The sequence below is a fragment of the Lepidothrix coronata genome, unplaced genomic scaffold (assembly GCF_001604755.1).
Source record: "Lepidothrix coronata isolate B3197 unplaced genomic scaffold, Lepidothrix_coronata-1.0 Scaffold14, whole genome shotgun sequence".
NCBI classification, from domain to species: Eukaryota; Metazoa; Chordata; class Aves; order Passeriformes; family Pipridae; genus Lepidothrix; species Lepidothrix coronata.
In genome coordinates, this window is record NW_016690194.1 from 1,218,123 (window position 1) to 1,232,990 (window position 14,868).

General features: G+C 43.7%; 1 protein-coding gene across 1 annotated transcript; it reads right to left on the reverse strand.

Moving 5' to 3' along the window:
- Window positions 1-4,827: 4,827 nt before the first annotated feature.
- On the reverse strand, window positions 4,828-14,868 carry SAXO1 (stabilizer of axonemal microtubules 1). The gene is given in 8 exon segments (XM_017806049.1): window positions 4,828-4,901; window positions 5,400-5,440; window positions 5,442-5,485; window positions 5,487-5,798; window positions 12,770-12,914; window positions 13,888-13,944; window positions 14,319-14,500; window positions 14,620-14,868. Coding segments are annotated over 8 exon segments (1,104 nt in total).

Consider the following 14,868-nt stretch of genomic DNA (forward strand, 5'->3'; position numbering starts at 1 on the left):
CTCCTTGTTCTTTTTTTGCATGCTTCAGGGGTACAACTCCCCTGGATGCCTTTCTCAACCCTGCCAAGGACAAAGCCACCTTTGTTTCATCCTTTCCTTTTAGCTTGTGAAACTTCTTGATTGTAGCCTTTGTACTTCAGCCAATATTTAGGTATTCATGCTGATGCCTTTGAATTTTTAGGATTTTTAGCTTTTGTAGATTTTAATGTAGCTGTATAGTCTGTCACACTTTAGAATTGTAGTTAATGCTTACCAAACCCTATTCCCCCATTTCATATCAAATTTTCTAAATTCTTTAAGCTTGTTTAGGCTAAAGACTGTACTAAACACCTCCTGTTTAAGAATATTTTCACCCCAGGCCTGATCAACAAGATACCGTCATAGTCAAAGCAACCTTCAAGCCTGGAACCTTGGAGAAGCTCCAAAGACAGTACGTGCCATGAAGAAGAGGAAGAAAGGGGTCTTAGGACCTCCAACTCAATTTTGGGGGAGGTGTACCTGAGGGGCAGACCTGGGAGTGGGTGGATCTCGGATTGGACCATAAATTGTGGAACCTGTGGACACGGGGTAGACATGCCTTTTCGTACTCCTTGTGCCAGAAGCCCTTCATTAAAGAGCTGTTCTGTATCTTATCTCTACTAAATTTGCCTGGATTTTTTTCTGCTCCCGATCTTTAGGCAACAATGCCATTATCCATTCTTCAAAAGTAGGATGTTGACTACAGCTAACTTCTCTCTCTCCACTGATTTGTTCACTGAGAAGTGTTTTCTTGTGCTGCATCATGAGTGCAAGGTCACAGAATCACAGAATGGTTAAAGTTAGAAGGGACCACAGTGGGTCTTCTCGTCCAACTTCCCTCTTCAAGCAGAGTTATCTTAGAGCACATGGCAGAAGATCACACCCAGATGGTTCTTGAATATCTCCAGTGAGGGAAACTCCCTCCAGTGAGGGAGACTCCACAACCTCTCTGGGCAATCTGTTCCAGTGCACAGTCACTCCCACAGTAAGTTATGAGTAAGTTACTTCTTCCTCATATTCAGGTAGAACTTTCTGTACATCAGTTTCTTCCCATTGTGTCTTGTTCTATTGCTTGACATCACCAAGAAGAGCCTGGTTTCATCCTCTTGACACGTTCCATTCAGATATTTACAGACATTGATGAAGCTCCCTCTCAGCCTTATCTTCTCAAGGCTGAACAGGCCCAGCTCTCTCAGCCTTTCCTTAGAAGAGAGATGCTTCAGACCCTTAATCATCTTTGGGACCCTCCACTGGACCTGCTCCAGAAGCTCCACATCTCCCTTGTCCTGAGGAGCCCAGAACTGGACACAGCACTCCGGATGTGGCCTCACTGGGGATGAGTAGAGGGGCAGGATCACCTCCCTTGTCCTGCTGACAGTGCTCTTCCTAATGCATCCCAGGATACAATTGGCCACCTTGGCCACCAGGACACACTACTGGCTCATGGAGAGCTTGTTGTTCACCAGGACCTCCAGGTCCTTCTCCACAGAGCTGCTTCCCAGTATGTCAGCCCCAAACCTGTACCGGTACTTGGGGTTATTCCTCCCCAGGTTCAGGACCCTGCACTTCTCTTTGTTGAATTTCAGACAGGTCTCTGCCCATCCCTCCAATCTGTCAAGGGCAGCACAGCCCTCTGGAGTATCGACCACTCCCCCGAGCTTTGTATCATCAGTGAACTTGCTCAGATGGCATCTGCCCCTTCATCCAGGTCACTGATGAAGAAGTTAAACAATACAGGGCCCCGTATAAAACCTTTGAGGGCACCACTAGTAACAGGCCTCCAGCTAGACCCTGTGCTACTGTGATGATGACCCTCTGGGATCTGCTATTCAGCCAGTTCTCAATCCACCTCACTGTCCACTCATCCAGGCCTCACTTCCTGAGTTTAGCTTTGAGGTTATTCTGAGACACAGTGTTGAATGCCATTCTGAAGTTGAGATAGACAGTATCCACTTCTCTCCCCTCATGCATCCGGGTAGTTGTTTCATCGTAGAAGGTAATCAGGTTGGTCAAGCATGGTTTCCCTTTGGTGAATCATCAAGAAGGTGAATCCATCACCTTCTTGTCATCCATGTGGATAGGAAACTGACAGAGACAGGATTAAACAAACACTTCTTCCAAGGGAGATCAGACAGGACACAAAGGCTTTGCTTCAGGGTAACACCAAGTTAAAAGGCGTTGAAAAACATGCTTGGGAAGTGGAGATGTGGAGATGAACAACCACAGCCAGTCAAGTCACATCTGGGCTACCTGAGCCATGTGATTCTTCACTGATGTCTTCACCTAAGTCTGTAATTGTGCAACTGTATGGTGCACTGGTTCAGGAAAATTAAGTAAATGGGTCTTTACTAAAACACTAGTTTTAGTGTTGCCAGTAAGGTGGCAGTAAGGTAAGCCTTCTGATCTGGCCCATCATGCAGTCAGAGAGCATAAAGGTTACCAAAAAGAGGGGAAACATACAGCTGCAGGAGGAGAATGTAGTGAAATTGCAGCAGCCCAAGATTTAATCAGCTTTAATTTCTGTGGAATCACACCTTTAATCACCCAAGCAAACTCTCTTTATTTTTAGTGTTATCATATATTGGTTTTCCTAAGTTTTTAACACATATAGGTCAGGAAAAAAAAAATCCAGGCCTGTGTCTTATGCTGTGAAAGTGCTGGATTAAAACAGTTGTGTCTGCTTGATGCTGGTGTGACCTGTCCACTGTTTGGAAAATCAAGCTTCCCATTATTAATGTTCAAAATCCAGAATTACTAATGCTAAGTAGAATATTGCATTGCTATCCAGATTGATAAGACTATCTAATTTTCACCCAGCAAAAAAGATCCACAAACCTGTAGTGAAGATGGATTTACACACTAGACTCTCCTTGCTCTGCATTTCCTGCCAGTCACATCAAAGAGCTGAAAGAATGTTAGGGAGCTTTCACACATAAAACAACAATCTCTTGCACAGTCACAAGCCTCAGCTATTTCTTTCATATAAACTCTCTTTCAGAATTGACAGAATTACAAATTGATAACTAAAATCAGAAAAGTAATTGAATCAAAAGAGACAGGAAAGAAAAAGTATTTTCCTGTTGAAGTTCAATATTAAAGAAATGAAGGTTCAAGAAGGCTGGTAAGAGGAGGAGCTGAAAAAGAAAAAAAAGCCAAACATACTCTAGCTCAATTACTTACTACGTGTGAGTGACTGTTTTACAGATTCATGAATTTCTGAAGGCTGTATAGAGTCATCAATGACTGCACAGTTTGGTCCTTTTATACAGTGTAGTCTGTAGAGGTTTGCCTAGTTGTTCCTGCTGCAAGCACATAATTTTTCATTGAACTAGAGCCTATGTTTAGAAAAGGCCTTTAGGGCTGACTCAAGGACTTTAAGTGAAGCAGACCCACTGTGCCTTTAGGGTATTGTTCCAGTTGCTTCCCACCCTCAGGGTTAAGCATTCATTTTTTCAGATGGAATATGTTTGGCTTTAACTTGCAACACCTATGGAAAATTTCTATCCCAACAGGTTTCAAGGCTTTTTCAAAGTTTTAAAATACATCTATATAGAAATTGTCTTCCACTTCCTTTTTAAATCCTGCTTTGGTGGTCAGACACAAGTCTTTCACAGAATCATAGAATCATATATAAATAGAGTTGGAAGGGACCCAAAAGAATCATCAAGCACACAATAGCTCTAGCTAGGACTCGAACTAAATACTTAGAAAACAGCGAGAGCTGCCAGGAGTAAGGGAGAGGAGGATTTAGGAAAGTGGAATGCTCTTAGAAGTCAGAACGTTTCATAGAGCTAATGGAACACTTGAAAGCCTACAGAAAGCACTCTGGACTGAGAAATTAAGAGTTCTGGTGAGAAGCTTAATACTGGCCCTATCCAAAAGATAGTATCACTCTAGCTGCTGGCTGAAGTGTAGCAACACATGACAGTTTCAACCCTTTGACATTTCTGATAACTGTCCAGCATCCTGCAGTGAAGAGCTTTTACTGAAAAGGTTCCCTTGCAAGGTGTCAGCCTAGGGTGGTATCTTTGGCAGGAAAACCTCCCATCTGATAGCCTAGTTCTGGACAACACAGTGACACAATTATTGAAGGTGCAATATTCAGTAATATTTATCCAGCAATTGTAGCTTTTGTAAGTGTCTTTGATGGGAGTACTGAAAAAGGGTGAAATCTCAGACTTACTGTAACAGGGAGAGTTCGGAGGATACTGCAGCTGAAACCATAACACCATTGAAAGCTCAGCAAAAACTGTTATTTATTACCAAGAGCTAGCCAACAAAACGAACAAACCCGAAAGAGAGGAAGGAGGAGGAAAATAAGCCCTTGGTACGACTCCCCCAGTTACCCAGGTGTTGCCTATAAAGTCATGTTACCGACTCAGAATACCTAGAATTACCCATAGCAGAAGCTGCATTCCCGGAGAGTCAGCAGGCTTACAAAATAGCAGGCATCCCCACGAAAGGCAACGTTGTCCTTGATGTGAAGCTTGCTGCCAACCTCCAACAAGAGCTAACTGCTTTTATACAATTAACTGAGTGACGTCTACCTGGGCTGGTGTGGCCAGTACCGGCCCGCTAGAGGCCCTCAGTCCCACTCCCTGGTTATGCAAGTGGGATCTTTTCTGCACATGCGTGAGTAACTCAGGATTCCCCTTGCGCATGTGTGTTATTCCTCAGGGGTCTTTTCTAACTAAGTCTAGGGGTTTTACTTCATCTCCCTCTTCTTTGCTTTGCCTTTCAAGTGCCCTTGAAAGGCAATTAATCAATCAGAAGACAGCAATTAATTTGAGTTTATGCAAGATACTTACTTCAAGGACGAAGTTCCCGTTTATCAGTGCTTGTTTTCTCATAACTTGGCAGGAAAAAGATAAACTCACAGGTGGCTGGGCCAAACACAGACCAAAAGTATCAGTGTTTAATTAAGCCCTGATACACTTATCCAGCAATGACTTTTAAGTGTGACTTCAGAGCATATAATTTACCTGTTCTACCTCTGTTTTTATGGATGCGGCTGAACCCCCATTATACCAATAATGACGTATATTACCAAGAAGTCTCTCTACTAGTGTCTCAGGACACCTCCTTCAATCAATGACCAAATGTTGGGGAAAAAAAAAAATACAGAGAAACAAGGGTCAATGTGTCTTTTCCCTTGATTTTGTATTCTTCATTTGTGCCATTGATCCAGAAAAAGTCACTGACAGGGAATTAAGTTTATTTTAAGAGCTCTCTAAATGCAAACCCAGTGATTGGTTTGAAAGAAGGTTACAAAAAAAATCAAACTGTCATTTGTAGCTCACTGAGGCCCTGCTCTTTGAACCCGTTTCCAAGAAGGCTGTGTCCGCTCTCTTTTTACTTAAGTTTCCTTTACGGGCACTCACTCTTGGGAGTAGTGATATAGAGACTGTGACCATCAGCATCATCCCTCAAAGATGTAACCGGGTGGATCTTTGTAAGAGGCCATGCATCACTGTGAGCGAATGAGGTGCATGATGGGTCTGAAAAGTAGTCAAGAAATATATTATTTTTGCTAGGAAAGTCAGCTCCGGAGCATGAGTGATAGGTTTTAATTTCTTGCACAGCCAAGGCTTATATTCTTCTTTTATTACAGAAGAGCTAATGAATGGCTCAGTAATTTTTTTAATGTGGGCCAAAGGCTGACACATCTTGGCTGGCTTACCATTTGGGTGCTTGTAATATATCTGAGTAGTGGTGTAAAGGTCCATTATTTCCAGAGGAGGAAGATATACATCAGGTTTTCTGGTGAATAGAGGAGGGCCCTGTAATTTAAAAAGATTTGCTCTCAGTCACACTAGGAATCTGTCACAAAGCTGCCTAACTGTCTGACCAGTGCTGCAGCCACAAGACTGTGGTTTTTTACCCTTCCTAGCAACTTTTTACCCTTCCTAGCAACTTCCCCTAGAGAGCATTATGGTTACTGGTAGGAAGTTGAAATTAAATAGTCTTGGAGCTAACCCAAGGTGGTTTTTGTTGGTTGTGTTGTTTGGGATTTTTTTCCCTCCTTCCAAACCACACTAAGGGTCATGAGGCAAATAAGCTTCCAGCTAACTTTGCACTGGAAGGAAGTTTAGATTTCAAAGTATTATAGAGTAAATGATGCAATTAGGTATCAGCATATTTGAACTCTATTCCAAACAGAGTTTGCCCTCTGGCAAAGGCGCTCTTGTTTCTCTAGGGCAAAAGGAGATGTCCAGACACCACTGCAGCAGTGAGATGCTGACCTTGTGCCCATGTCCAGGCACATCATTTTGCTGGAGTAATGGTCCAACAGGATGAACCATGAGTATATACATAAACAGATGTGTTATTGCAGCAGAAGCATTAATAAAGTATTAAAAAGTGAAAAACCTATGAGGTTCAGCCCATCTCTAAGGAAAGGCTTGTTCAGAGATCTCACATTTCAGATGCCAACCAAGAGTTACCAAAAAGCTTTTTAGGTTCCATCTTTGCTGGAAAACAGTCTAAGCATTTTAGATATAACCTCAGCTCTTGCAAAATATTCAGAATATGATAAGCAAGTCCATCTGTCTTAGGCATTATGAATTTATTTTACTTTGTGTAAGCCAGCAGTGCTACTATTCCTTCAAAATATGTTACAGTTTTATCGTAACTCTAATTCTTATCTCACAGATATTAATAGTCTCCCATGTAGCACAATCTTGAAAACATTAGGGGGTACAGGAGGGAATGGAGGATATGAACCATATGTTGTTGGAGGGTTAGGCAAGACCTATACCCAACCAAGACTAAATTAAAATTAGATTACATATCTGCAGACAGACAGAGGCAGCTATGTGTGTAGCCTGGAGGAGATGAGAATTTTGAAACCTTAAGTTGCAAAATCATCTGACATGAACTCTGATATGCAATAGCATCATCTTAAACTTACAGTGTCATTTGGGATATGGTGTGTTTAATCGGAAGGAACATGACTATACAGTAGGAAAGGTAATTTAATACCAATGCAGCAATATTATATATGCTGTTCAAATATTTCAGTTGCAATAATTAATTGAATAGAATGTTTCAAATTTTCACACTTGAGTAGGCGTGCTGGTTTCAGCTGGGGTAGAGTTAATTTTCTTCACAGTGTCTTGCATGGGGCAGTGTTTTAGATTTGTGCTGAACACAAGACTGGTAATACAAAGATGTATTTTTTATTGCTTCACAGAGTGAAGGCCTTTTCTGCTTTTCACACTGCCACACTGGTGAAGAAGTTGGGGGTACGTGGAAGGCTGGGAGGAGACACAGCTGGGACAGGTGACCCAAACTGACCAAAGGGATACTCCAGACCATATAATATCATACTCAGTATGTAAAATGAGAGGAAGAAGGAGGAAGTGGGGGATATCGGGACTGATGGTGTTTGCCTTCCCAAGTAACAGTTGCATGTCATGGAGCTCTGCTTTCTGGCCAATGGCTGAACGTCTGCCTGCCCATAGGAAGCAGTGAATGAATTCCTTGTTTTGTTTTGCTTGTGTGCATAGCTTTAGCTTTACCTATCAAATTGTCCTTATCTCAACCCATGAGTTTTCCAGCTTTTACCCTTTCAGTTCTCCCCGTGATCCCACTGGTGGGGCAGTGAGTGAGTGGCTGCATGGGTCTTGGTTGATGGCTGAGGTTAAACCACAACAGTAGGGATCAGTAAAACCTAGCAACGCTTAGAGAATAGCACAGTGAAAGCCTGTATGTTTTGTTGAACCTGGGCCTTTAAAAGAAAATTCATTCAGTATGCAGCTTGATTTTTGAGGGGGTTTGGGCAAAGATTTCCATTTGCAGTGTTTTGAAAAATACTGCAAATTATAACCAAATGTGTCTGTGATACATTTTATTAGAGCTCTGGAGCTACAGCTAAGGTGCTGACCTAAACACCTACAAAAGACGAAGTTATATATCTGTTTCAGATACAAAGAAGTTAAGGATATCAAAACATAGAAAGAAAGATCCTTCACTTGCACTAAGCAGCCTTCTTTTATTGGTTTCACTGAAGCTATTCCAATGAATACTGTCTGTTGACATTGCCTATGCAGAACTAGGTGTTCAAAATTGTGTAAATGTGGGTATTTTGCACTTGTGGGTCATAGGCTTCACAAATCAAGTCATTCTAAATAAGGAGCATTTCCTGTGTGCTTAGTGTAAAAATTGCAGTTTATGGTGTTGCAAACATGCAGCTGCACTAAAGTCTGACTTTCACTCATTTCAGCCAGGTAATTTTAATGCTGCATTCACATACCTTTCCCAACTTCCTAACTCCCTATATCATTTTGAATTTTAAAAAATAAATTGCCTCTGTACATTGGGACAAATCTCAGTGTCAGCACCAATCATAAGCTGTTACATTTGCACAGCATTATAAAAATAAAATAAAATAAGTAAAAATAGTTTAAGAAATACACAAATTCTAACTATCTGCCTACCCATGTTAGCTAGCTGAAAGGTGTGCAGAGGGGAGGGAAAATCCTCTAAACTTTCTACTTATGACTTACTACCTAAACTAGCATGGTTGTTGTAACTGTGTGACTGAATGTTTTCTCCCAGTGCATGCAGAAGAGAATTTCTGCTAATTGAACCGGAATTTTCTGAGGACTCCTTGACAAACCCCACATGGTGACTGCCCCTCCTTGCCTGCCTTAAGAGGACACCAATGAGCCCACAGTTTAGTCATAGGCAGACACAAAGCTGCCTAGCTGCTTTGGTTCATTCTGGAGATAGAAGGCATTTATAGAAGTGCAGGCTGCTCTTTAAAACCCGCTGATCCTTTCTATTGTTTCTGAAAACTTCCACAGAAACAGAGACATCCCAAATGTGAGTAAGTTGGACATTTCAAACTTCATCAATCACATTTGTGATTAAATCAACAGTAAAAAGGCATAGGTAGGGAAAGAAGTTGGCAGAGTTCTATGTCAGGATGGGTACTGCAGGAGCTGGTAGAAGACCTCACCAAGCTACTCTGCATTATTTACCAGTGGTCCTGGCAAACTCAGGAAGTCCCAGTAGAACTGGATGTTAGTAAATGTGATGCCCATCTACAAGAAAGGCTGGAAGGAGGACCTGGGGAACTAGGCCTGTTAGCCTGACCTTGGTGTCAGAGAAGGTCATGGAGCAGACCTTCTCGAGTGTCAGCTTGTCACAAATGCAGACAACCAGAGGATCAAGTCCAGCGAGCATGGGTTTGTGAAAGGCAGGTCCCAGGTTCTGCTTGACCTACCTGATCTCCTTCTATGACAAGGTGACCTGGTTAGTGGATGAGAGAAAGGCTGTCTATTTGGACTTCAGTAAAGCCTTTGACACCATCTTTCACAGCATTCTCCTGGCATAACTGATTGCTCCCTGGCCTGGACAGGTGCATTCTTTGCTGGGTAAAAAACTGGCTGGATGGCAAACCCCACAGCATTGTGGTGAATGGAGTTACATCCAGCTGGTGGCCCATCACCAGTGGGTGTTCCCCAGAGCTCAGTACTGGAACCAGTTCTGTTTAACGTCTTTACTGATGACCTGGACAAGGGAATCGAGTGCACCCTCGGTCCATTTGCAGATGGTACTAAGTTGGACAGGAGTTGATCTAATGTTGATCAGATGACACTAAGTTGGTCTGCTGGAGGGCAGGAAGATTCTAAAAGTTATCTGGATAGGCTGGATCCATGGGCCCAGGCCCACGGTATGAGGTTCAACAAGGTAAAATGCCAGTTCCTGCCCTTTGGTCATGAGAGAGACTGAAAACCTGAAAGCCTTAATGTAAACCTGACAGAGTTAATGTCTCAGACATCCAGTAAAAGAGAAAAGGAATGTTACCACACTGACTGGATAAGGTGCTAGATAAGGTGCGGTTAGAAAAGAGCATCTTGGGAGGCAGTATAGCCCTTTTCTGGGACCAACTTCCTTATCTTGGGTAATTATCTCTAAAAACAAGTTCGATGCAGCATTACAATTTTGGGGGGAGGGGGTTTGAAACCACAAGCCCCTCCAATATCCTTCTGAAAAGCTTGAGAATAACAAAATGTGTATGTGCAAAAACTAGTCTGTAAATAGTGGGGCTGTGAACCCACCCTCTGTTTACCTGCCATCCAGAGGAACCAGACTAGTGACAGTGCTGGAACCCTGGATGGTAACCCAGATCTTTCTTCTCTACCTCTATTTCCCTATCTTTTTCTTTCTCTCCTCAAAAGTTTAAATTGCTGCTGCTACAGGCTGTTAAAAGATCTCTGTTGCTGCATGTTTTCAAAAAAGTTTAACCCCCGACCTGTTTACAAATGTTTAAATCATTCCTGCTACAGGCCATTCAATCTATCATAAGGTTTAAATCATTCCTGCAAGAAATAAAGCTTTTTAATTGATCGTTTGGCATTGTTTCACCTTAATTTTGCCCAAGGTATCCTGAACATTGGCTACTTCAGAGTAGGCAGTCCAGGACTGCCCTCTAGGGATCCGACAGGTCACAACATCCCAGGCAGTGCTACAGGCTGGAGGAAGAGTGGCTGGAAAGCTGCCCAGAGGAAAAGAACCTGGGGATGCTGGTTGACAGTAGCTGAACATGTCCCAGCAGTGTGCCCACGTGGCCAAGAAGGCCAATCGCATCCTGGCTTGCAGCAGAAATAGTGTGGCCAGCAGGACTAGGGAAGGGATCACCCCCTCTACTGTAACAGGGAGACTACCGGGGTGAAACAATTAACACTGCTCAAAGTTCAACAAAACAGCGTTTATTACAAAGAAGTAGCAAAGAAAACGAGAAACCGAGAAAAAGGAAAAGGAAACAAATCCAAGACAACCCCCGACTCACTCAGGTGTTATTCACAAGGTTGTCGAATATACCAACCCCAGAATGTTCAAGATTCTCAATATAATGAGCTTCTGCATTCTCAGGGTATCAGTAGGCTCAACACGTTGTCAGGCATCCCTATGAGGAAAACGTGGTCTCCAATGCCAAGCATGCTGCCTCTCCTGAGAAAAAAACCTGTCTGCTTTTTATACAGTTAGTCTGTGATGTCTGCCGGGGCAAGTGTGGCCAGTACCGCCCAGTTAGAGGCCTTCAGTCCCTCCCTCCATTATGTAAGTGATACCCCTCCCGTGCCTGCATGCTGCACATGGAGGGTCTTTCCTAATGAGTCTAGGGGCTTACTTCAACACCCTCCTCTTCACTTTCTCCTCCAATTGTCATTGAAGAGCCATCAGCCAATAACCAGGCTCCAATTAATTTCAGTTTACTCAAGATGCTTCCTTCAAGGATGAAGTTCCCCTTTATCAGTGCTTGTTTTCTCACGACTTGGCAGGAAAAGAACAGACTCTCACAGGTGGCTCGGCCAAACACAGACCACAGGTAACAGTGTCTAATTAAGAATGAATACATCTACTCAGCACTGGTGAGGTTGCACCTTGAATCCTGTGTTCAGTTTTGGCCCCTCACGACAGGAAGGACGTTGAAGTGCTGGAGCATGTCCAGAGAAGGAAAACAGAGCTGGTGAAGAGTCTGAAGCATAAGTCCTATGAAAATGGCTGAGAGAGCTGGGGTTGTTTAGCCTGGAGGCACATGATGAGGGCTCTGGAAAGACCTTATTGCTATCTACAACTACCTGAAAGGAGGATGTAGCCAGGTGGGGGGTTGATCTCATCTCCCAGTCACAAGCAACAGAATGAGAGGAAATGGCCTCAAGTTGCACCGGGGGAGGTTTAGGTTGGTTATTAGGAAAAATCTCTTCAGAGAAAGGGTCATCAAACATTGGAATAGGCTGCTGAAGGACATGGTCACCATTCTGGAGATATTTAAAAGACATGTAGATGTGGCATTGGGGGACTTAGTGTAGTGGTGGGCTTGTTAGGTTAATGGTTGGACCTAATAATCTTAGGCCTTTTCCAACCTAAATTATTCTATGAGGACAAATGGTAGTGTTAGCTGTTAAGACTTTTTTAATAGCCCCTGGCATCTCTAATTCAGTTCAGCAAAGGCAAAAGTGATATTGCTCAAGACTGTGAGGAAGAAAATAGGAAGTAAACAACAAGATTAGGCAGCAGCAACTGTTTTGGGAAAGGGAAGCTATCAGATTCATATTAAAAGATCAGATTCCTATTTTTTATTAGCTCCTACTGTGGACAAGTGCTTGCAATATCACTACCAGCAGCAAGGAAGTAAATTTCATCAGGGAAAGGGGCACATTGTAAATATGAGGACTTTCAAACATCAAGACTATGAAACAACAAAACTGAACAAAAGAAACAGCCCAGCAATCTACAGCAACTGTCCTGAGGAAATGTCCACACTTCCTTTCCAATCATCAAGATCACCATATTCAGGCCTCCTTGGAAATCAGGCACTCATGTTACTGTGTACAAAGTACCACACCAAGTGCAGAACAAAAGAATACTCCTCCAGTAACATCAATATCTCCTAGACAACATTTCTTCTGGTTTCCCAGAACCCTCTCCAATCCAGAAAGTAAGTAAAAGCCAAGACCTTGGTTGTCCTTCTATGGCCATGTATTCTCTGATTATATCACGTCTCAAACTCTAGAAGTGCAAGAAAATGCTGCTTGCCTCCACTATAATAAGTGGCTTCAGACAGACCTTCATGCCATCTTCACACAGCCCTCATCACTGTACCACTGCATTGTTGTTCTTGTCAGGCTCCCCTTGTGAAGACCAATAATTTTTTCTTTTCTCCATTACCCAACTCTCACACATACATTATCTAAGTCCTTACTCTATTTTTCATACTTGGCAGTTAAGATGCCATCTGTGCCTTCTTGTACACTTCTTTTGGCTTAAATGAGCCTTTGGGAACAGTGAAGGGATAAAGGGAGTATCACTCCACATACTTCAATGGAATGCAGGGCTTCTTACTCTTTTTATAGAGCCCAATGGGTAGGTGTGGCCAATGATGACATCTGCAAGGGACAAAAACAGCACAGGAGTTAGACACTCACAGGTAGCTGATTAATAGGAGCTCACTTTATAAGTCAGCCACAGAGTCTCTGGAAATGCCCAAGGCCAAGGTTGGATGGGGTTTTGAGCAAACTGTTCTAGTGGAAGGTAATCCTGCTCAGGACAGAGGGATTGGACATAGGTGATATTTAAGGTCCATTAAACCTTAACAGTAGTCCAAACTCCCTGCCAAGGCAGGATCACCTAGAGCAGGTGACACAGGAACTCATCCAGGTGGGTTTTGAATGTCTCCAAAGACGGAGACTCCACAGCCTCCCTGGGCAGCCTGTTCCAGTGTTCTGCCACTCTCAGTGTAAACAAATTCTTCCTCATGTTACTGTGGAACTTCTTGTGTTTTAGTTTATGGCCACTGCTCCATGTCCTGTCACCGGGCACCACTGAAATGAGCCTGGCACCATCTTCTTAACATCCACCTTTGGGAGATCTGTACATATTGATGAGATTCCCTCTCAGTCTTCTCTTCTCCAGACTAAACAGGCCCAGCTCCCACAGTCTCCACTGGACCCTCTACAGTACCTCCATGTCTCTCTGGTACTGAGAAGCCCAGAACTGGACACAGCACTCCAGATGTGGCCTCACCAGGGCCAGTAGAGGAGGAGGATCACCTCCCTCAGCCTGCTGGCCACACTCTTCCCAATGCACCCCAGGATACCATTGGCCCTCCTGGCTGTAAGGGCTCACTGCTGGCTCACAGTCAACTTATCATCCACCAAGACTCGCAGGTCCTTCTCTGCAGAGCTGCTCTGGGACTGGTCAGTCCCCAGCTGCACTGGTACTTGGGGTTATTCCTCCCCAGGTGAAGGACCATACACTTGGCCTCGTTGAAGTTCATTAGGTTTCTCTCTGCTTGACTCTCCAGTCTATCAAGGTCTCATTGAATGGCAGCACAGCCTTCAGGTGTTATCAGCCACTGACCTTAGTTTAATGTCATCATCAAACTTGCTGAGGGTGCCCTCAATCCCTTCATCCAGACTGTTAATAAATAAGTTGAATAAGACTGGACACAGTGTTGATCCCTGGGGATCCCCTGGCGCCTCCGACCGGATTCTGCTCCACTCATCACAACATTCTGAGCTTTGCCATTTAGACAGTTCTTGATCCACCTCACTGTCCATTCACCTAACCCACATGTCCTGCCTGAGCTTACATAAGAGGATGTTGTGGGAGGAGTGTCAAAAACCTCGCTGAAGCCAAGGCAGACAACATGCCCTCATCAACCCATCCTGCCATGCCATCACAGAAGGTATCAGATTGGTCAAGTAGGATTTCCCATGCTGACTATTCCTGATGACCTTCTTGTCTTTTACATGCTTTGTGATGACCTCCAGAATGATCTGTTCCATCACCTTTCCGGGGACTGGGGTGAGGCTGACTGGCCAGCAGTTTCCTGAGTCCTCCTTCTTGCCCTTTTTGAATGGGAAGTAGCACTGGCTTGTCTCCAGTCATCAGGCACCTCTCCTGTTCTCCATGATTTTTCAAAGATAATGGAGAGTGGTTTAGCAACAACATCTGCCAGCTCCCTCAGCACCTGTGGGTGCATCCCATCAGGGCCTGTGGATTTATGGTGTTAAATCTGCCTCACCAATCTCTAACCCAGCCCTCTGCAACCAAGGGGAAGTCTTCCTTTCTTCAGCCTTCCTCTCTCACCTCCAAGGTCTGGGATTCCTGAGGGCTGGCCTCTGCAGTAAAGACTGAGGCAAAGAAGGCATTCAGTAAGTCCACCTTCTTTGTGTCTTCCATCCAACAAGACACTCTCTGATTCAGCAGCAGCCCTACATTTTCCTTGATATTCCTTTTGCTGCTGATGTACTTGTAGAAGCCCTTCTTGTTGTCCTTGATATCCTTTGCTGGACTCAATTCCAGGTGAGCCTTGTCCTTCCTCACACATCCCTGCAT